The 22,495-nt window shown below is 41.0% G+C and overlaps 2 protein-coding genes across 2 annotated transcripts in view; one reads left to right on the forward strand and one right to left on the reverse strand.

Annotated features, from left to right (window-relative positions):
• Sf3b3 (splicing factor 3b subunit 3) overlaps nucleotides 1–706 on the reverse strand; it is a 37,606-nt gene extending 36,900 nt beyond the window's left edge. Inside the window, exon 1 of the mRNA XM_027406001.1 lies at nucleotides 462–706. The gene's annotated coding sequence lies outside the window, so the exon portion shown is untranslated. The remainder of the gene's footprint in view (nucleotides 1–461) is intronic.
• Nucleotides 707–915: 209 nt separating this feature from the next.
• Nucleotides 916–22,495, forward strand: part of Cog4 (component of oligomeric golgi complex 4) — a 36,099-nt gene continuing 14,519 nt past the window's right edge. Inside the window, exons 1-9 of the mRNA XM_027406010.2 lie at nucleotides 916–1,104; nucleotides 3,467–3,549; nucleotides 5,163–5,277; nucleotides 5,954–6,128; nucleotides 7,724–7,917; nucleotides 11,897–12,002; nucleotides 12,501–12,658; nucleotides 14,063–14,121; nucleotides 17,273–17,406. Of these exons, the coding sequence (XP_027261811.1) occupies nucleotides 946–1,104; nucleotides 3,467–3,549; nucleotides 5,163–5,277; nucleotides 5,954–6,128; nucleotides 7,724–7,917; nucleotides 11,897–12,002; nucleotides 12,501–12,658; nucleotides 14,063–14,121; nucleotides 17,273–17,406 (1,183 nt within the window). The 5' untranslated portion in view covers nucleotides 916–945. The remainder of the gene's footprint in view (nucleotides 1,105–3,466; nucleotides 3,550–5,162; nucleotides 5,278–5,953; nucleotides 6,129–7,723; nucleotides 7,918–11,896; nucleotides 12,003–12,500; nucleotides 12,659–14,062; nucleotides 14,122–17,272; nucleotides 17,407–22,495) is intronic.

Below are 22,495 nucleotides of genomic sequence, written 5' to 3' on the forward strand. Positions count from 1 at the left end.
TATCAGGAAACCTTAATCACCAAAACTTGGAACGCTTCTCTCCCCGCCCCTGCCCTAATCTAAGAAGCCCGTCATTTCTTCAGTTCCAAGATCATCTCTTTCACATCTCCAACACTCTTCAGGCAGATACTATTAGCATTTTTTTTTACCAGAGAAAACATGTTCAGAAGACAAAACAAAATTCAAACCGGATTCTCGGATCCAAAGACTGTTTTCGTTATTTACACTTCTTATAACTTCGCGTTTAAGAATTTATTCCCTCCCTGTCACCTGCAGCCTCCCACTCTAGAGAATACTGCCTCAACCTCCCCGCGTGCTGGGAATATACGAGTGCGCCAGCACGTCAGACTTGCAAGCCTTAGTTTCAAGAACTCGTTCCCACTCTGCGAAGAGAAGCGAGGGGAAGAGTCCAGGAAGCCATTTGCGCACCGCAAGCATTTTCCTTATCTCCTCACGCCTACCAAATCTCTCCGGCCTAAAACTGCCTCTGCGACTCCCGCCAAAGGGTCGAGCAGCTCTCTTGTGTAACCGCTCTCCACTTCTTCCGCGACAGACGAGCTGCGAGGCCACTTCTTTACCCGGCTGGAAGAAGGATGGCGTCGGTATCCGATGGATGCTGAATTCCTTCAAGGCCTAAGCCACCTCCAAAGCCAACCCGCCGGCGTCCGCCATTAGCCCTCAAGACGGGGCCTTCGGGTGGCGCGCGACGGAAAAAGGTATCCAGCCTCCGCCTGATAGGAAGATGTAATTTTAAAATTCCTTACTCTCGCTTCTGCGGTCTTTTAAGTTATTTAAATATTACAGTAAATTTGCTGTAGTATAGAAAATTAATTTTAAAACTAGACTTCTAATTAATTGATCGGGCATTTCTGTGGACAGCCCAAAGGTCGCCACGCCAACGCGGAGGGGACCTCGCGAGCCCGGAAGCGCCTGATAGGAACCAAGATGGCGGATCTGGGATCCCCTCAGAAGTTGTCAGGAGCGCCTCCGCCACCGGAGGGTTTGCGAGGAGGCCACTGCTCCGAAATCTCCACCGAGCTCATTCGCTCTCTGACAGAGCTGCAGGAGCTGGAGGCTGTGTACGAACGCCTCTGCGGCGAGGAGGTGGGGAGCTGATCTTCCTTTTTCCTGAAGGAATTCAGCGGCACAGGACTCCAGAGGCGTCAGTCCCTTTACCAGGGACTTACCTCCCAAAGACGCTTTAGTGTAGTTGGGCATTTGGGTACACCTGTCAGTTCTAGTCTTTCAAGCTTATTTGGCTGCTTATCTGGACTGCCTTCTTTCTCGGTCTACACCAGTACTGATTTCCCTGACCAGTAAAACTGGAGGTGGGGTGTGTTATTTATTATACATGCATACAGCGTGTGTGGGTATCAAATTGTGTTGATTTCCAGAATAAGAATTGCTTTGGCTTGAGAAGTGAAAAGCTATGAAAGTTTTTTTCTCGACTCATTTAAGGGAGAAGTTATTGCAAATTGGCTTGAAGTTTTAAGACTATTTTGTAGCGAAACATTATGTGTGCAATTTTAGCACTTCAGTTAAATGCAAAGCTTTGTATGCATTTGGACATTTTTTTATCTTGAGATGGCCTCGTTGTTGCCCAGACTGTCTTCAAATTTGCTACCTTCCTTCTTCTATAGTCCCAAGCTACTGGGACTATAGGCGAGCTCACAACTCTTAACAGTTTGAAAACTCCCTGCTAGGAGTTTAATTTTAAAGACTAAGGGACAGCTGTCCTCAGGCACAGACAAGTCATTTCATCTCTTGTACCTTTGATGTATTTTCCAGTAGCGGGTGTGGACAGAATTCTGATTCCTTTTAGTTGATAGTATGTTATCCCTTTATACCTTTCCTGTTCCATGGCATACTGATGCTGTCAGTTTATTGTCCAGTGTGGTTGGATTCCTTGCTAGTTAGATGTAAAAGTCTGGCAGCTATTTTTCCCAATGAACTTTTTTCTTTTAGACAGGATCTAACTATATATAGCCCTACCTGGCCTGCAAGTCACTATGTAAATCATTACTACCTTTGAATATTTTCAAATATTGCCTTGCATCAACTCTAGCAGTTTCTCGTAATTTCTCAGCAAGAAGTGTTTGTTTTAAAGTTCAACGGCTTGACTTAACGTTCCTAACTTTATGTTCATTGAGTCAAGTAATACATTGGGGAAAATTTTGAGATCTTATACATGTAATAATGTTGACTTGTAATTATCCCCTCTGTATACTAAATACATGGAAAGAAAGGACTCTTTTTTTAATATTATGGCCTCTGTGGAAATTTCATTTGTCTAGCTAATATATTTTGTTTTGTTTCTTTTTAAAATTTATGTGTGTGGGAAAGCAAGTGTGTCATAGCACAGGTGTGGAAGTCAGAGGACAATTTTCAGAATTGAGCTCTCCTTTCTACCATGTGGACCGTGAGGATCAAATTCCAGTCATCAGACTTGATGAGAGACTAATCTTTGTTTTGATTTTGAGATAGGGTCTCATGTAGCTCATACAGGCCTCAAATTGACTAAGTGGCTAAAACTGGCCTTAACTCCTGCTTGTCTCCTGAGTGCTGGGATAACAAAGATGCATCATCACACATCTGGATTAGCCACTAAATTTTAGAGCCTATTTGTGTGAAACACTATACAAACAGTATTGAATAAATATTTAGCTGTTACCATTGTATAATTCATCTGCTAAATGGAATAAGGTATACTTGAAATAAACTATGTGTAATTGGTATATGCCTATAATTCTAGCACTCGAGAAGTAAAGAAGAATAGGAGTTCAAGGTCATCCTGTGTTTCAGAACAAATGAGAAACCACCCTGAGTCACATGAAACTCTATATTAAAACAAACATGAGAAAGATTACATAGCCAATTTTTTAGTCCAATACAACAAACCAAAGCAGTGTTGATGTCCAAAGGGATTATAGTGGGAGGAAGAAAATTTGAAATGGGATTCACCTTTTAGCTAGGTTGAATTAGATAACTTTGTTTTGGGTTTGTTTGTTGTTGTTTTGAGACAGGGTTTCTCTATGTAGTATTGGCTATTTGGGAACTCCATATGTATACAAGGCTGACTTCAAATTCACAGAGATCCAACTGCCTCTTCTCCCCGGTGCTGGCATTAAAGATGTGTGCCATTACACCCAGCTAAATTAGATAACTCCTAAAGTTCCTTCTATCTAGGGTTAGGGATAAAGTTTAGTATTTGAACACTTGCCTGGCATGTACCAGGTCATAAATTTAATCCCTAGTAATTTAAAAAGGAAATTCCTAGTCAGGCATGGAATTTCTTTAATCCCAGCCTTCAAAAGGTAGAGGCAGGCAGATCTCTTGAGACTATCCTGGTCTACAGATGGAGTTTCAGGATGGTCAGTGCTACACAAAGAAACCCTCTCTCCAAAAAGAAAAGAAAAAGAAAATTCCTTATACCCATTCTGAGATAAGATGTTTGTTCATGTTTCAGAAAGTGGTAGAGAAAGAGCTGGATGCTCTTTTGGAACAGCAAAACACCATTGAAAGTAAGATGGTCACTCTCCACAGGATGGGGTGAGTATGCATCACAACAAAAGTTGTACATTCCAGTGGGGAGCACTGGATAAAATTAGTTTTCCTGGCCAAATAATAGTCCATGCTTTTAGGAGGGTAAGGTGGGAGAAGCTTGCCACATGTTCAAGGCCAGCCTGGGCTTGACCCTGTCTCCAGATAGGAAAAAAAGGGTTCTTTTTCATAACTTTGTTTTATGAATTGACAGTTTTTGAAGTGGAAAGGAACAATATTCAAAGTGATCCACACTTTGGTAATTATCAGAAATTCTTGAAACTCTGAATGATGGCTCCGATCTGTAAGCAACTCTTGGAGGTGGAGGTAGAATTATCAGAAGTTCAAGTCCTCTTGAGCCACATGAGATGGGGGGGTTGCGACAAAAAAGTCTTTAGTTTTAGACTACAATCAGGCATGGTGATTTTACTCCTAGTACTTAGGAGTTAGGGGCAGGTGAATGTGGGGTTCAAGGCCAACTTCAGCTACATAGTAAGCTTAAGAGACTAATATAAGCTATGAAAAACCCACTCAAAAAGCAAAACACAAATAATCTCCTTGATCCACAAGGAATCTTATTAGAAATGCAAATTTTGGTCAGGCAGTGGTGGCACCTGCTTTTCGTCCCAGCACTTGGTAGATAGAGGCAAGTAGATCTTTGAGTTCAATGCCAGCCTGGGCTATAGAATGAGTGCAGGACAGGCAGGGCTACACAGAGAAACCCTGTCTTCAAAAAGAAAGGGGGGGATACAAATTCTGAAACCCTTATTCTAAACTTCCTGAATTACAGACTCTGTTGTTGGGGCACAGAAATATGTATTTTAGTAAATCTCCCAAGTGATTCTGATTTGCAGTTCAAGTTTAAGAACTACTGTTTTTAGCCTGGTAGTGGTGGTTTACACCTTTAGTCCCAGCCCTGGGGAGGCAGAGTTCAAGTCCAGCCTGGTCTACAGAGTGAGTTCCAGGATAGCCAGGGCTACACAGAGAAACCCTATCTCAAAGCGCCCCCTCCCAAAAAAAAAGAACTACTGCTTTTATCACTTTTGTATATTTGCTGAACATTTAGTGTGTGCCTATAATCTAAGCATTCAGGAAGCTAAAGCAGGAGGATCTCAGTTTGAGGCTAGCTTAAAACACTGCCTCAAAAAGGGGTAGAGGGGGACAAGGGACCCTGGGTGTGGTATTAAACACCTGTAATCCTAACACTTAGAAGGTAAAAACAGGAGGATCAGGAGTTCAAGGCTCTCTTCTGCTTATACAGTGAGTTTAAAGCCATTCGAGTCTACATTAGACCTCATCATCAAAGCAAACAGAGAAAAGGTTGGGGACTTGGCTCAATGATAGAGCATTTTCCTAGCCTGCACGAGATCAATCCCCAGTGTCTGTCTGTCTGTCTTACTCACTCTCTCTCTCTCTCTCTCTCTCTCTCTCTCTCTCTCTGTGTATGAGAGAGAGAGAGAGAGAGAGAGAGAGAGAGAGAGAGAGAGAGAGAGAGAGAGAGAGAGTTGTGAAATAGGAAAAAAAGTGAGACTAGAAGACAGTCTCCATCTAGGGGGAAACAAACAAACACTTATTCCCTCTGCCTCTGAGGATAAGTGTGCCTTGACAATGTCTGTCTCTAGTCCCAATCTGCAGTTGATTGAGGGAGATGCAGAGCAACTGGCTGGAATGATCACTTTTACCTGCAACCTAGCTGAGAATGTGTCCAGCAAAGTCCGTCAGCTTGACCTGGCCAAGGTAATCCCACTGAATTTTTGATGTTTGGGATCATAAAAGAGAGGGAAGAAGTTACATTAGAGACTAGAAAAGAAGTATTCGGTAAAACTGCAATAGAAAATACCAGAACCAGACAAGATACCACATGAAAACTCTAGACCATTAGCTCTTATGCATATAAAAATAAAAATCCTCAATAAGCATTAAAAGCAAATCCAACAACATAAAAAGGATTATATTCGAAGACCAGTAGGATTTGTCCTAGGAATGCGAAGGTGGTTTAACATCTGAAAATCAAATAATGTAATATCTAAAGTCAGTGGGGATGGAGTTTGGTAGAGTACTTGCCTAGCATGCACTGAAGCCCTAGATTAGATTCCAGCACAGCAATGTTATATTTCTGATATTACATCTTGATTCAGTTACAAAGTTAACGAAATAAATATGGGCTGTTCTCATCCATCCTTCTATTAAAATGAATTAACCACATTAATTAAATCATGACATCTGTTAGTGTCTTGATTATCATCATAACAGTTTTATAAGTGGTTATGGTAGGTTTTTGTTTTGTTTTGTTTTGTTTTGCCAACTGAAAAGGGCTGACAGTTAACTAGATTCTGCTCCTCAATCTCTCTATGTTTTGAAGAGTGTTTTGAAGCAATAGGACATTGTCTTTAAGCACAAAGAATTTTTGCAGAACCGGCTCTATCAGGCCATTCAGAGAGCTGATGACATCTTGGACCTGAAGTTTTGCATGGATGGAGTTCAGACTGCTTTGAGGAATGAAGATTATGAGCAGGCTGCAGCCCACATTCATCGTTACTTGTGCTTGGACAAATCAGTCATTGAGCTCAGCCGACAAGGCAAAGAAGGTCAGCATTTTTGACTATTGATTATGGTTTGGTAATAAGCATCTGTGTTCTCAACTAAACAAACTCAATCAAGAAAAGTGTGTGTTGCCGGGTATGGTGGCTCAAGTCTATAGTGCAGCACTTGGGAGGCCGAGGTAGGGGATCCCATGAGTTCTAGGCCAACCTGGGCTAAAAAGGGAGACCCATACCTCTAAAGACAAAACAAACAAAAACAAGACAAAATTTAGAAAGATATGCACTATTAGGACATTTCTGTATCTGGCAGTATACTGTAAATTCTGTACCATCTTGGAACAGATATTATCCCCTTTGATAGATATCCTAGTTGCTGTCTTTGCCAACTTGACATAAGCTAGAGTTACCTGAGAAGAACCTCAATGGAGAAAATGCCTACATTAGATTGTCTATAGGTGAGTCTGTGGAGCATTTGCTTGATTAGTGATTGTTGTAAAAGGGCCCAGCCCACTCTAGGTGGTGCCACATCTGGGTCAGTGGTCCATGAGACCAAGCAGTACACAGCATTTCTTCATGGCCTCTGCTTCAGTTCCTGCCCTGAGTTCCTGTCTTGGCTTACCCATTGACAGACTGTTAGCTATAAACCAAAGAACCACTACTCCCAACCCAAGTTGTTTTGATCATGGTGTTTTACCATAGCAATGGAAACCCTAACTGAGACAATGGAAAAGGAAACTGATCTTGTATCTTCTGAGTCTCTGGCAAGCAGATTATTTATGCTTAACCATATTACTTACTTGTAGAATTAAATTCTTGGACTATAAAAAATAGTGTAGTTGGTAAAGTGCTTGCCTCACGGGTATGAAGACTTAAGTTTGATCCCCAGAACCTATGTAAAATGCCTGGCATGGTGACACACACCTGCCGTCTTGTGCTGGGAAGCAGAGACAGGCTCTGTAGCCCACTGGCTATCTAGTGTAGTATAGATGGTGAACTCCAGGCCAGTGAAGAGACTCTCCCTCAAAAGAAATGGACTGTATTCTTCAGGATAACACCCAAGTTTGTCTTCTGCCCTACACATACATGAACTGGAAAAAATTCTTCATGTAGTATTGTGGACTTTCTGTGATTTAGTCATTCCATCTCTGTAGAATAGTCATTCGTCCTATATTCTATGTTCAAGTGACTCGTGAGCTCTTCTTTAGGCTAGGACATAGACGACTTCCAGTATTTTGCAAATACTCTTCATACTTCTGCTTCTGTCTCTTTGCTTATTACAGTCCTTTTTTCCTGGAATGTGTGTCCCTCATATTCAGATATCAAAGGTTTAAGAGATGATACATGACCTTTTAATTCTTTGACCCAGAAATGTAACTTTTAGGCACCTTTCTTATGACTTTTATCATAACTTCAATTGTATTATGAATTTTAGGACATAGATTTTTTTTTTTTAGGACACAGATTTTATCTTTTACTTGATTGTAATTTTCATGGCAGTATAATCATGGCCGATTCATCTTTCAGTCATCCACGTTGCTAGTCTAGTATCTTGTATACAGTCATTATTTAGACATATTTGAATAGTGGTACACAAAATGGCATGGACCTGCATTGATCTTCATTTTCTCTCCATTGAGCAGGAAGCATTATTGATGCCAACCTGAAATTGCTGCAGGAAGCTGAGCAGCGTCTTAAATCCATAGTAGCGGAGAAGTTTGCTCTGGCTACCAAAGAAGGTGATTTGCCTCAGGTGGAGCGATTCTTCAAGATATTCCCACTGCTAGGTTTACATGAGGATGGGCTAAGCAAGTTCTCGGAATACCTTTGTAAACAGGTATGGGCATTATATTAGTCAGGGTTCTCTAGAGTCACAGAACTTATTGAATGAGTCTGTCTCTATATATAAAGGGGATTTATTGGAATGGGTGAAATCCAACTAATCCAATAGTGGCTGGCTATAAACAGAAAGTCTAAGTATCTAATAGTTGCTCAATTCCACAAAGCTGGATGTCTCAACTGGTCTTCTGTATATGCTAGAATCCAAAAAAAAGTAGGCTCCAGTGCCAGTGAAGGAATGGATGTATTATCAAGGAGAGGATAAGCAGGCAAAGAGCAAAAGATTCCTTTTTATATATATTTCCAGCAGAAGGTATAGCCCAGGTTAAAGGTGGATCTTCCAGCCTCAAGGTTAAGGTTTGGATCAAAGGCGAGTGTCTTTGGGCATCAAGACTGAGTTAAAGGCCTGTGTGTTCCAACCTCAAAGGTCCAGACTAGAAGTGGATTCACCCATGTCAGACCAATCACAAAAGCTCTCACAGGTGTGACCTTCATTTCTGGATTGTAATTCATTCTAGATGTAGTCAAGTTCACAACCAAGAATAGCTATCACCAGCAGTAATTATTTAGTAGGATGATAGTATAGTTCTTTGCCTACAGAGTAAGACACTGTTGTTTGTTTAATTCTTCATACATAGTACTAGAGAAGAACCTAGGACTTCATGCATACTAAGCAATCACGCTATCACTAAGCTATGTCTATGTCTCCAGCCCTCACTAGCCTCACTCTAACTCACAAAAGCCTTAAGCTTGAGATTCTCCACCTGGGTTTGTCAACAACAGGCCAGGCTGACAAGTCCAATTTTGTTCTTCGAGGCAGGGTTGTACTTTGTGGTTCTGATTGGCTGGGAATATGCTGGGTAGACCAGGCTGGCCTTGAGATATCAATGCAGACCTGCTTTTTTTTAAAGATTTTATTTATTTCTTATGTATACAACATTCTTCTTCCATGTATATCTGCACACCAGAAGAGGGCACCAGATCTCATTACAGATGGTTGTGAGCCACCATGTGGTTGCTGGGAATTGAACTCAGGACCTCTGGAAGAGCAGTCAGTGCTCTTAACCTCTGAGCCATCTCTCCAGCCCCGGGCACATTTATTTTTTATTACCTGTTGTTCTCCAGGCATAGGCTAGACATCTGCTGATGTATATTGATGTTCAAAAAACCAGGGGCTGGTTTCTTTTAAGAACAGTTGAAGGGACAAGTAGGATGGCTTAGTTGACAAAGGTACTCGAGTGCAAGCCTAGCATCCTGAATTTGATCCCCAGAAGCCACATAAAGGTGGAAAGAGAAAAACTGGCACTACAAAGTTGTTTTCTCACCTCCACAAACATTGTGGCATGGATCTACCTGAGCTCACACACACAAAGACTTAAAAAAAAAAAAAATTAAACAATTTTCAGTTGATTGTGATGGTACGGTACATGCTTGTAATCCCAGCACTTGGGAGAGGGAGGCTTGAAGGTCATGAACTCAGGATTATACTCTGCTACATAATAGATCATGAGATTTTATCTTAAAAAAAAAAAAAAGTTAATTCTCAGAAACAGAATCAGAATCAACAAATGTTTAGAGTTGTTGGGTCTTTTTAACCATCTCTCAATGCATCCTTCCTATATCCAAGAATTCTCTATAATGAAGCACTACGCTGCCATTAAGGAAAACAACACCAAGCCCTAGCTGTCCTAGATCTCACTATGCAGACCAGGTTGGCCTTCAACTAATAGAGGTCAGCCTGCCTCTGCTCCCTAAGTACAGGGATTAAAGAGGCACACCAACAAAAAAAGAAAATAAAAACAATACCAGGCTGGGCATGGTGACTCACTCCTGTAATCTCAGTACTTGGGAGGCAGAGACAGGTAGAGCTTTGTGAGTTTGAGACCAGCCTGGTCTACATATTGAGTTCCATAACAGCCAGAGTTATATAGAGATTCTGTGAAAAGAAAGAAGAGGAAGGGAGAGAGTGGGGAGGCAGAGGAAAAAAATGAGACCATTGCATGTATACTAGTTTATTTTACTTTATAGCAGTGGTTCTCAATCTTCCTAATGTGCTGACCTCCAACTATAAAATTATTTAATTACTACTTCTTAGCTATAATTTTGCTACTGTTATCAATTGTAATATAAATATTTTTGGAGATAGAGGTTTGCCAAAGTGGTTGCAGCCCACAAGTTGAGAGCCATTGCTCTATCACATTTGTGGTTTGTTAAATAAATAGGGTATAAAATAGTAAGCTATTATTCTTACTTCAGTTGAGGGGAGTGGCAGTAAAGATACATACTTACTATAAATATAGAATATTTTGGAAGGAACTTGGATCTTGAGATGTAGGTAAGAGAAAGGACCATTGTTCTTTTTAAACATTTAAATGAGTACTTAACTAATTCTAAAAATTAAGCAAGAAGGCTAGGCATAGTAACACTTGCCCTTAATCCAAATACTCAGGAGCCTGAGGCAAGCAGATCTCTGGGAGTTCTGGGCCAGCCTGGTCTACATACTGAGTACCAGGATATCCAGTAACACAAAGAGACCCCCCCATCTCAAGCAAACAAACAAACAACAAAAATTAAGCAACATGACTCAGTGAGTAGAGTCATTTGCTGTCAAGCCTAAAAACCTGAGTTCAATCTCTGGGACTTACATGGTGGAAAAAGAAAAAAAAAAATTCCAGTAAGTTATCTTCTGGCCTCCAGACATGCATTGAGGCATACATACATACATACATACATACATACATACATACATACACACACACACACACACACACACAGAGAGAGAGAGAGAGAGAGAGAGAGAGAGAGAGAGAGAGAGAGAGAGAGAGAATAAAACATTTAATTAAGTACAATTGCTAGGCATCATGGTATAGCGTGTTTGTGATGTTACACTTGGCAACTGAGGCAGGAACATCACTGGTTTAAAGCCAGCCTCATTTATACAGTCATTTCTAAGCCGGTTTGGACTATATAGAGGAACCCTATCGTTTTTTTCTTTTTTTTCTTTTTTTTTTTTTTTTTTTTTTTTTGGTTTTTTCAAGACAGGGTTTCTCTGTGTAGCTTTGGAGCCTATCCTGGCACTCACTCTGGAAACCAGGCTGGCCTCGAACTCACAGAGATCCGCCTGCCTCTGCCTCCCGAGTGTTGGGATTAAAGGCATGCGCCACCAGCGCCCGTCTGAGGGACCCTGACTTAATAAATAAAATGTCCTATGGTACATTTTTAATTTTAAAGTGTATTAGTTTTTTTAATTTGTATTTTATGTGTATGAAGCTTTTGCCTGCATGTGTATCTATCTGTACCACTTGCATGCCTGGTGCCTGTAACCAGAGTTACAGGTGATTATGAGCTACTTTGTAGGTGCTGGGGATAGAATGGAGGTCTTCTGAAATAACAGCCAGTGCTCTCATCCACTGAGCCATCTCTCCAGCCCCCTCAGCAAAGCACTGTAAATATATCAAATTATACTTTAAGATAATTATTGAAATTAGGAGTACTTTCTCTTTTTCGCTAATAATAGTCCATATTTTTAAAGATTATTTATTCCTCTGAATAGAAGAGCTATCATGCTGGGCATGATTGCACATAGCTTTAGTCTCAGGACTGAATAGGCAAAGTTCCAGGCCACCAGCCAGGGTTACATAGTGAGACCCTGCCTTCAATTGATTTATTAATTAGTCGGGCGATGGTGGTGCACAACTTTAATCAGGAGGCAAAGGCAGGCAGATCTCTGTGAGTTTGAAGCCAGCCTGATCTGCAGAGCTAGTGCCAAGACAGGCTCCAAAGCTAAACAGAGAAACCCTGTCTCAAAAAAAAATTAACTAAAGGTAATCAGATTCTCAGGTTCCTTGACCTACTTAGTACCCACAAAGAGGTTCCTCAATGCATCCTCCAACCTCCAACCACCAAGGAAACATGGTAGAAGAAAAGCTGACAGGAAGCCTTTGGTCTGAGAAATATGTGGGTTTTTCTGCTTTCAGGTGGCCAGTAAGGCTGAGGAGAACCTGCTCTTGGTGCTGGGGTCAGATATGAGTGATCGGAGAGCTGCAGTCATTTTTGCAGATACTCTCACTCTCCTGTTTGAAGGTGAGCCTCTTTCTCTGCTCTAGGGAGACCAAACATACTTTTCTTCTGACGTCTGCATCCTTACCTTGTCTTTCCCTCTACTCAGGCATGTTTGGTTCAATTCTGTAGTTTTCTGTGTGTTGATTTAGTGGATAAACAGTTTTCAGATTAGTATCAGATTAGCCAATTGGAGTCTCTTCAGAATTTTTAATCTCCCTAGCCCTCAAGACCCAAACTCTAAAATAATAAATTTAACCTAAAATAAATTACTACAAGTGATCTATTCTAAAGATTCCTCTAGAGAAAACAGCCTTACTATGACTTCTCAAGTGCCTGTTAGTATATCAACCACTGTTTATATTTAATAAAGTTTCTTAGCAACATCAGGCAACAACTAGGATTGTCCATTTCAAATAGTGAAATAGCTGAGAGGGATTGAGTTAGACCTAAGTTAATCTTTGATGGGGAAAGGAATTTATTTTATGAAAAATACATGTGGAATTCAACTCTTACTTCTAGGGATTGCCCGAATTGTGGAAACCCACCAACCCATAGTGGAGACTTATTATGGACCTGGGAGACTCTATACCCTGATCAAATATCTTCAAGTAGAATGTGACAGACAGGTGGAGCAGGTGGTGAACAAGTTCATCAAGCAGAGGGACTACCACCAGCAGGTGAGCAGAAGAAACTACCTGCAGTTTGAAAGCAGCTTTAGTCAGGGCTCTCAGTAGAGTAAACTAGAAGAAATGAAAATAAAAAGTGCCTAGAGATGGCTCAGCAGTTAAGAGCACTGCCTGCCCACCAATGCCCAGCAATGGCTCCCTTTTTCAGAACTATTTTCTATATCTGTAAGCACAGGAAATAAAAGTAGCACATAGAAATAGGAATTGCCAGCTGGGCTTGGTGGTACATGACTGTAAATCTAGCAGTTGGGAGGCTGAAACAGCTAGATCACCATTATTTTGAGGCCAGTCTGGACTACATGAGGAGATTCAGGCTAGCCTGGGTTATATGCTAAGTCACTGTTGCAAAAAACCAAAAGGCCAGGTAGATTGGCTCATATCTATAAGCAAAACCCCAGACTAAGAGAATGTCATTTAGCACTGTTTTTTTGTTTGTTTGTTTGTTTTTTTAAGACACTGCTTTTTTCCAGGCGGTGGTGGCTCATGCCTTTGATCCCACTACTCGGGAAACTAGAGGCAGGTGGATCTCTGTGAGTTCGAGACCAGCCTGGTCTACAAGAGTTGGTTCCAGGACAGCCTCCAAAGCCACAGAGAAACCCTGTCTCGAAAAAAACAAACAAACAAACAAACAAAAAGGACTTACTGTTTTTATTTTTTTTTAATGTTTTGACTGTATGTAGGTATATGCAACGTGTGCATGTCTAACGCTCATGGAGGCCAGAAAAATGTACCAGATCCCTGGAACTGAAGTTGCAGATGGTTGTTAGCCACCACATGGCTTCTGGGAACCAGATCCCAATCCTCTACAAGAACAGCAAGTGTTTTTAACCACTAAACCATCTCACCAGCCCCTAGCATTCCTATTGTAATAACAAGGGTCAGAAAGATGGCTTAGTGGTTAAGAGCATTTGCTATTCTTCTAAAGGACCTGAGTTTGATTCCACACTCCCATGTTGGCTAACAACCATCTGTGGCTCCAGTTCTAGAGAATTTGAAGCCTCCTTTGGCCTCCACAGGCAGTGCATACAGTATACAAAATAAAAATAAATAAATAATAAATAAGTAGCCAGTTGGTAGTGATTCACCTTTAATCCTAGTACATGGGAGGCAGTCAGGTGGATCTCTGAGTTCAAGGCCGATGTGGTCTACAAATTGCGTTTCAGAACAGCCAGGGCTACACAGAGAAACCCTGTCTCAATGGATGGATGGAAGGATAAGTGTAAACAGAAATGAGCAACAGTACTTAAACCAAAAAACAGTCTTTGGCTAGAAAGTCATCCTCTAATCTAAAAGAAAAGTAAGCCTAATTAATTAGCAACTTGAAGCTTAGCCTTATAGGCTAGAATGGCCAGTGGGTAGCAAGAATACTGCTCTGATTTCTGTGGTGTTTTGCAGTTCCGGCTTGTCCAGAGTAACTTGATAAGAAATTCTGCAACAGAAAAAATTGAACCAAGGTAATAATCCTTCAGCCTGTAAGACTTTTGATCACTATTTACATCCAGTTTAGAGACTACTTTGTTAAAACGGGGTTTTATTTTTAATTTTTTGTTTTTTGCGATTTTTTGTTGTTGTTTGGGGGTTTTGTTTTGTTTTTCAAGACAGGGTTCTCTGTATTGCTTTGGAACCTGTCCTGGAACTTGCTCTGTAGACCAGGGAGGTGCTGGGACTTGAACTTGGGTCCTCTGGAAGAACAACCAGATTCACCTGCCTCACTCTTCCAAGTGCTGAGATTACAGACATAAGCCACCAATTTCCAACTCTAGCAATTTCTCCTAATAGAATATACCATACAAAGATGTCTATATAGCACATATAGTTAATAAAGAATAATAGATCACTGGCTGAGAATATCTCAGTTGGTAAGGGTGCTTACCTAGTATGCACAAAGCCCAGCACCACATAAAAATAAGCATGATGTGTAACATGATAAATAAAAGACCCAGAGACTGATATTGGGGTTCAAGCTGAAGATTAGAAAAGCAAAGTAAGTCGTGCGTTGGTGGCACACGCCTTTAATCCCAGCACTCGGGAGGCAGAGGCAGGCGGATCTCTGTGAGTTCGAGGCCAGCCTGGTCTCCAGAGCGAGTGCCAAGATAGGCTCCAAAGCTACACAGAGAAACCCTGTCTCAAAAAAAAAGAAACAAACAAACAAACAAAACAATCTAACCAGCAGAATAATGATAGCTAACACATATATAATGTCCATTGTATGCTAGGCATTGCTATAAGCACTTAACAAATATTAAACCACTTACTTCAAGATATGTTAACCTCTACACTACTGGCATTTTGGCTAGATAGTTTTGGGGGGTTTTGTTTTGTTTTTTGTGGTTTTTCGAGACAGGGCTTCTCTGTATAGCTTTGGAGCTTGTCTTGGCACTTATTCTGTAGACCAGGCTGGCCTCAAACTCATGGAGATCCCTGCATGTCTCTTCCTCCCAAGTACTGGGATTAAAGGCGTGCACCATCAACACCTGGCTTGGTTTTTTGTTTTGTTTTTCCGGAACTGTCCTGTAAACTATGAGATAGATGGAAGCCTCCCTGTCTCTATCCACTGTAGTCCTCTGGGGGAAGCCAAATCAGTAGTAAATCACTGATTTAATTTATAACTATTTCAGATGAATAAACTAAAATCTAGAAATGCTAAATGACTTGGCCAAGATAATAAAGCTAGAAAATGGCAGAGCCAGAAATCTAATCCAAGTAGTTTAGTTCTAGAATACATGATGGGGTATATGAAGTATAAGGTACAAGCAAGCATGTAATGAGATATAACCAAATGTGGGCAAGTTTCAAGAATTCTTCCTGAGGAAATGGCCATAGGCCTGAGACCAGAAGAGTGAGTTGGAGTGTAAGGAAGAATGTCCCAGATAGCATAAGGGAAGTATGTGCAAAATATTAGAAAGAACTTGAAATAAGATGAATATTGGGGGGTCATTGTAGAGTTAGTCCCAGGTCATGTATCAGTACCAGAGAGCTGTGGAAACTGTATGACTAGATTTATGTTTTGGCCAGTTCTTTTCAGTGTATGGAGGGAGTTTGTACATATAATGTGAGATCAGGTTCATCTTCTTGTTCATGTGGATACCAGTGGTTGTAGCACAATTCATTGAAGGAGTCATTCATTCCTCCATTCAGTCATCTTAATAGTCTCAATAAAAATCACTCATGAGGCAGAGAGAAGCAGGAGGATCTTTGTGAGTTTGAGACCAGTGGGGTTTATGGAGTAAGGTCTCTAGGCTAGCCAGGACTACATAAAGAGACCCTTTCTTTAGAAAAAAAAAGTCAGTTGACTGCCTGGACTCTTCAATTCTATTGAATTTATACATGTATCTTTACACTAGTAATGCATAGTCTTGACTAATATAGCTTTGTGTGTGTGTGTGTGTGTGTGTGTGTGTGTGTGTGTGTGTGTGTGTGTGTGTACAGGTACATGCACTCACGTGCACAGTGTGTGTTTGTTTATATGTGTGGGTCCCCAGGCCAGAGGAGACTTTGGGTAGCCTATTCTGTCATTCTCCTCCTCTTCTACTCTCTACCTCATTCACTTAAGACCAAGTCTATCACTGGACTTGAAACTTACTGTTTCAGGTAGGCTGGTTGGCCTGGCTTTTTCCTTTCTTTCTTTCTTTCTTTCTTTCTTTCTTTCTTTCTTTCTTTCTATCTTTCTTTCTTTCATTCTTTCTTTCTTTCTTTCTCTCTCTTTCTTCCTTCCTTCCTTCCTTCCTTTTTTAAAATAAGTTTATTTTTTTACAGTTTCCTCTCAGTCTCTTCCCCCACCCTCCCTCTGCCCCCCCAATCCAATACTCTTCTGTTTCTGTTTAAGAAAGGGCAGGTCTCCCATGAGATTTAACAAAATATGGCATATCAAATTGCAGTGAGACTAAGCACCTCTTCATGTATTAAGTAAGGCTGGGCAAGGTGACCCAGTATGAGGAATAGAGTCCCAAAAGCCAGTAAAAGTGTTGGAGACAGTCTGTTCCCACTGTTAGAAGTCCCACAAGAGGACCAAGCTACACAACTGTATCTTTTTTAAAAAAAAACATGGGTGCCAGGAGTTCCAACTCAGGTCCTCATTTTGTGCAGCAAGCACTCTTATGGCCAGTGAATTCAGGAAGTTCAAGTCCTCAAATTTTGTTTTCTCAGGATTGTTTTGTTTGTTCACTGAGAGAGATGAGTAGATATGGGACACAGTTTAATGGTGTGCCCTAAAATTTCTTGGTTCAATTGAAGATTGGGGAAGAATATTTTCTTTCACATGAGCATAGGTAATTTTCATATTGGAGGTAAACAATTCAGATACTGGCAAGTGAAAAATATGGTTGAAGCTGGGTGTAGTGGCACACACCTTTAATCCCAGCACTCAGGAGGCATAAGCAGGCAGATCTCTGTGAGTTCCAGGACAGCCAGGGCTATATAGAGAGACTGTGCTTAAAAAAAAAAAAAAAAAAAGATAATGTGGTTGATAGCTATCTCTATAACAAACAAGGCAGTGCAGCCATCAGGCAGAACTACCCTTAAGTACCTGGGTAATCTGTGTTTACCTTGTAGCCCTTCTATTTACAGAAACAGAGTATTCTTAACTCCCTGTGTTCTTTGTCTCAGGGAGCTGGACCCTGTCCTGACTGAGGTCACCCTGATGAATGCTAGAAGTGAGCTGTACTTACGCTTCCTCAGGAAGAGGATCAGTGCAGATTTTGAGGTCGGGGACTCCATGGCTTCAGAAGATGTAAAGCAAGGTAAAACCTATTTTTCGTATTGGTTTGGAGGACTGACATAAAGCTGTTGCAACTGTCTTGTCATCGCCAAGTCACAGAGCTCTTAATAAGGAAACCACTGAGTCTCTGGACAAAATGGCCTTTAGTAGAAATGTTCAGGGTGCCACATTTTAGAATAGGACTGGGATTTTTCAGGGTTCTAAACACTCCATATAAAGGCAAGAAAAACTGATGTCCATTACTTACACTTTTCTCCATGCCAGCTCTAGTTACACTTAGAAAATGTGTGCATGTTAAAGTCTGAAATAGTACAAAAGAGCTGTTTACACTAGTGAACTTTTAGAAATGACATATGTCCTGAAACTGGATCATAGCCACTGTTGCACAATTTTAGTAAGTTGCTAAAGATCATTGGAGCGTACACATACAATGGTGAATTCTGTGGACAAGAAGTTACACCTCAGAAAACTTAAGTATGTAGTAAAAACAGGACATGGAAGTATACACCTCTAGTTCCAGCACTGAGTTATGTAGCAGAAACCTTCCTCAAAAAAGAAAAAATAAGATGGGCATGGTGGCACACCTTTAATCGCAGTAATCTGGAGGCAGAGGCCCTATCTCAAAAGAGGTATGGGAATATATGTAGAATATAGAAAAGGTCTTCCAGTTCTACCACTCACAATTTTTGAAGAGAAAGATGGCATTGAAAAAAATAAAATAACAAGTGCTGGAAAGAAGACCCAGTGGTTAAGAGCACTGGCTGTTCTTGTAAAGGACTGGGGTTCAGTTCCCAGCACCCAAATGGAAGCTCACAGTTGCCTCTAACTTCATTTTCAGGGGATTGAGCACATGGTGCACAGACACACATGTAGGCAAAACACATACACATGAAGTAAAACAGTAAAAGCAAAAATTTTTAAAGAACATTTCTGGCCCAATAAATAAAAATTAAAAAAAAAAAAGGTGGTCCACAGTCCAATTTTATTATTTTTATTATGTATAAACTTTTCGGGGTTTTTTGGGGCAGGGGGCGTTGTTGGTTTTTTATTTTTGAGACAGGGTTTCTTTATGTAGCCATGACTATCATAAAACTACATCTCTAGACTGGGCTAGCCTTGAACTTACAAAGATCTGCCTGCATCTGCTTCTGCTTCCACTGTGCTGGAATTAAAGGTGTACACCACTACTAACTGGCTGATTTTCTTTTTTTTATTTTGTTGTTTTGAAGTATATCTCAATATGTTACCCAGGCTGATCTCAAGAAATCATCTCACCCCAACTTCCCAGTAGATTTTACTACAGGCATATATATGTGCATGGCAGATATAGTTATATTATACCTATATAGTCCCAGCTACTCAGAATGCTGAGGTAGCAGAGTTGCATGAGCCCACAGTGAAACCTGATCATCATAGTGGAGACCCCCCTGCCTGGGAGGTGGTGGGGAGAGGATGGCTGTTGAGTGCCTGTTGGGTATCTGCAGGATTCCCTACTGAGGACCCAGAGGCTCATGTAGTATCTGACATCCTTTGTGACTTATGTCAATAAAACATGGCAGGGGATTTACTTAATCCATTAAAGGGAATTATGTATTTATTTGGAGTTAGGTACTTATCAGTGTCAATAACAACCACAATAGGTTCAGACCTATTTTGTATAGCATAGTATACATGCATGTGAGTGAGTATTAAAACTTACCTAATCTTTTGTAAACATTTATTTATTCATGTATTTTATGTATATGAAGAAGAAATCAGATCCCATTGCAAGTGGTTGTAAGCCACTATGTAGTTGCTGGGAATTGAACTCAGGACCTCTGGAAGAGCAGTCTCTTAACTGCTGAGCCATCTCTCTAGCCTCTGAAATTAAATTTAATTAAAATTTAATTAAAGTTAAGTCAGACATGGTAGAACATACCTTTAATCCCACCCAACACTTGGGGGCAGAGGCAGGTGGCTCTCTGAGTTTGAAGCCAGCTTGGCCTACAAAGAGTTACAAGAGAGCCAAAGCTACACAGGGAAACTCTGTCTTGAAAAATAAGTTAAAACTTTAAAATTCAAATTAAATTTAAAATTTAAAATTCAGTCTTTAGCCACATTTGAAGTTTCAAGAGTGCCCATAATGCTAGGGATGGTGGCACACTATGGTAATGCTAGTATTTGTCTGACCTGGAGCAGCAAGTCATTCTTTAGTAACAGGGTCCTGAGAGATAAGATCCAGGGGACTGGAGATAAAGAAGATAGAAAGGTGGGAGATCTTACATATAATATTCTTATGCCAAACAAGCTTATTAAGAACTACAGTGTCAGGCAGGGCTGTGGTGGCTCATGCCTTTAATCCCAGCACTCAGGAGACAGAGGCAGGCAGATCTCTGTGAGTTCAAGGCCAGCCTGGTCTACAAAGTGAGTTCCAGGACAGGCTCCAAAACAATACAGAGAAACCCTGTCTGGAAAGAAAAAAAAAAAAAAAGAGTACATCTTGTGTACTGTTTCCAATGGAGAAATGGGAAGAAGTCAGCAGAAACTAACATACAATGGAACAAAGTCAGTGGGAAGCTAGTCAAACTGTTACACTAACAGAACACAGGATTATCTCAAGGACATTACAGACCAAGTACACAGTAGTCTTGAAACTGACAGCTATAGCACCATAAAATGGGGAGAGTTGAGTTCTCAGGATCCAAAGCCACAGCTCCCCCAAGGCCCAGGCCCCAGGCCATTATCAGCTCTGCCAAGCATATTCCTGGTTTGTTTGAAACCTGGTTTGTTCAGGGCCTCAGGGAATATCTCCCAAGGTCCTGGCTGCAGGCCAAGCATATTGTTGGTTTTAGAGAAGGAGCTATGTTCTTTCTCCACACATTAGAGCCTCAGAGAAATCTTTGGATTGCCAGCCCTCAAACACTTGACTGAGACAAGTACCACCACAGGTACTATCCAGGGTTATATAGCAAGACTTCATTAAAGGGGTATGAGGGTCGGGTGACCTGCCTTGCCCCTTTTTTTTTCATATGTGTATATATATCCACATGTCTATGGATGCACGTGGTGGGTACACATGCATGTATGTTCACATGTGTGTGAAGGCCCAAAGTTCACATCGAGTATCTTCAGTTGTTCTCCACCTTACATATTTAAGTAGTGTCTCTTGCTGAGCCCTACTTTGGCTAGCCAGTTTGTTCTCAGGATTCCCTCTTTCTGTCTCCCAGCATGGGTTTACAAGTAGGCTGCCCAACTCACCTGGCTTGGTTTTGGTTTTGGTTTGAGACAGGTCTCACTCTGAAACCCTGGCTGGCCTGGAACTCACTGTGTAGACCAAGTGGGCCTGGAATTTACAGAGAACTTCCTGCTTTTGCTTCCTGAGTGCTGGAATTGGATGTATGTGCCATCATGCTTGATGCCTTCCTCTGACTTTTTAATATGGCTACTGGATATCTGAATAGTCTGTGCTTGTACAGCAAGCTCTTTACCCACTGAGTCCTTTCCCCAGCCATGTCATAGCTTTTGACTACCATATTGGACAGCATAGTTATAAAACATGTCCTGGGCTGGCAAGGTGGCTAGACTGTGAAAGTGCTTTCTTTGCAAGTGTCATAACCTGAGTTCAATTCCTACAACCTGTGGAAGAAAGAGGTGTCTCCCTAAAAGTTGTCCCCTGGCCTCCACTATGGTGTGCATGGCCCATACTCTCACTCATTATTCACACACAACAAGCACAATAAAAATTTAAAAAATACTTTAAAATTTCCACCATCATAGATATGCTTGCTGAACAGCTAGACAGTGCTGATGTAGAGAATAATATGCTTTATATCTAATATATTTTGGTCTTTGCCCTGGAAACATGCATCTTTTGACTTCTGTGTAGTCTTAGAGAAAAGATTAAATTATTTGTACAAAATTGTTCACTATGGGAGAAGTGGGTCACCGCTTAAGAGCTCTGGAACTCTTACAAGGGACCTGAGTTCTGTTCTCAATACCCATTTGAATGCTCACAATCATCTGTAACTCTAGTACCAGGGAAAGGTGCCCTTTTCTGGTCTCCATGAGTACCAGGCATGCATACAGTACATCTACATGCAGGCAAAACACCCATACACATAAAAGTAAATCTATTTTTTTTTAAAAATGTTCACTATTATCTTCAATTATTATGATTTCCAGTTGTGAAAGAAAAATTTAAAAATAGCCCACTTGTTAGCCAAGGTAGTGGCACACACCTTGGGTCCCAGTACTCAGGAGGCAGAGGCAGGCAGATCTCTGAGTTCAAGGCCAGCCTGGTCTACAAGGCAAGTTCCAGGATAGCCAAGGCTACAGAAAAACCCTGTCCTAAAAAACAAAAAGGAAAAAAAAAAAAAGGAAAAAGCCCAAGTGTCTAAAAATGGAGTTAAGGCTATACATAACGCCACACACCTAATCCTAATACTCAGGAGGCAGAGGCAGATAGAGGTCAGTAAATTCAAGACAAACCAGCTCAAGATGTACCAAGACACTGTAAATTATCTGACAAAATGTCCAGGGATGCTGGGTATAGTGGTCTTTAATTCCAGGACATGGGAGGAGGCTGAGGCAGGAGAATCACAAGGAAGCTGGGACTAGGGATTTAACATAGTGGTAGAGTATTCATCTAGCATGTGTGAGGCCCTGGGTTACATCCTAGTATACCAAGAAAAAAAATAATAATAACTGAGGGGCTGGAGAGATTGTTGAGAGTGTAAGAGTGCTTGCTGCTCTTGCAGAAGTCCAGAGTTTGATTCCTGAGGCTCAAGTTGAGCCACTTACAACTGCATGGAGCTCCAGCTCCAGGGGATGCCACCTTCTGGCTTCTGCAGACATTTGCCTGCGCATAAACACACAGACACATACCCGTAAATAATCACATGTCTTTAAAAAATAATTAAGATAAAGAAAAATAAATATGTAAAAAAGTATTGTCTACAGTATGATGTTTTTTGTTGTTGTTTTGTTTTGTTTTTCAGACAGGGTTTTCCTGTGTAGTCTTGGCTGTCCTGTCGAGACCAGGCTGGACTCGAACTCACAGAGATCCGTCTGCCTCTACCTCCCGAGTGCTGAGATCAAAGGCCTGAGCCTGGTTTACACTGTGATTTTAATTA

This window comes from Cricetulus griseus, chromosome 3 (genome assembly GCF_003668045.3).
Source record: "Cricetulus griseus strain 17A/GY chromosome 3, alternate assembly CriGri-PICRH-1.0, whole genome shotgun sequence".
In the NCBI taxonomy this organism is placed as follows: domain Eukaryota; kingdom Metazoa; phylum Chordata; class Mammalia; order Rodentia; family Cricetidae; genus Cricetulus; species Cricetulus griseus.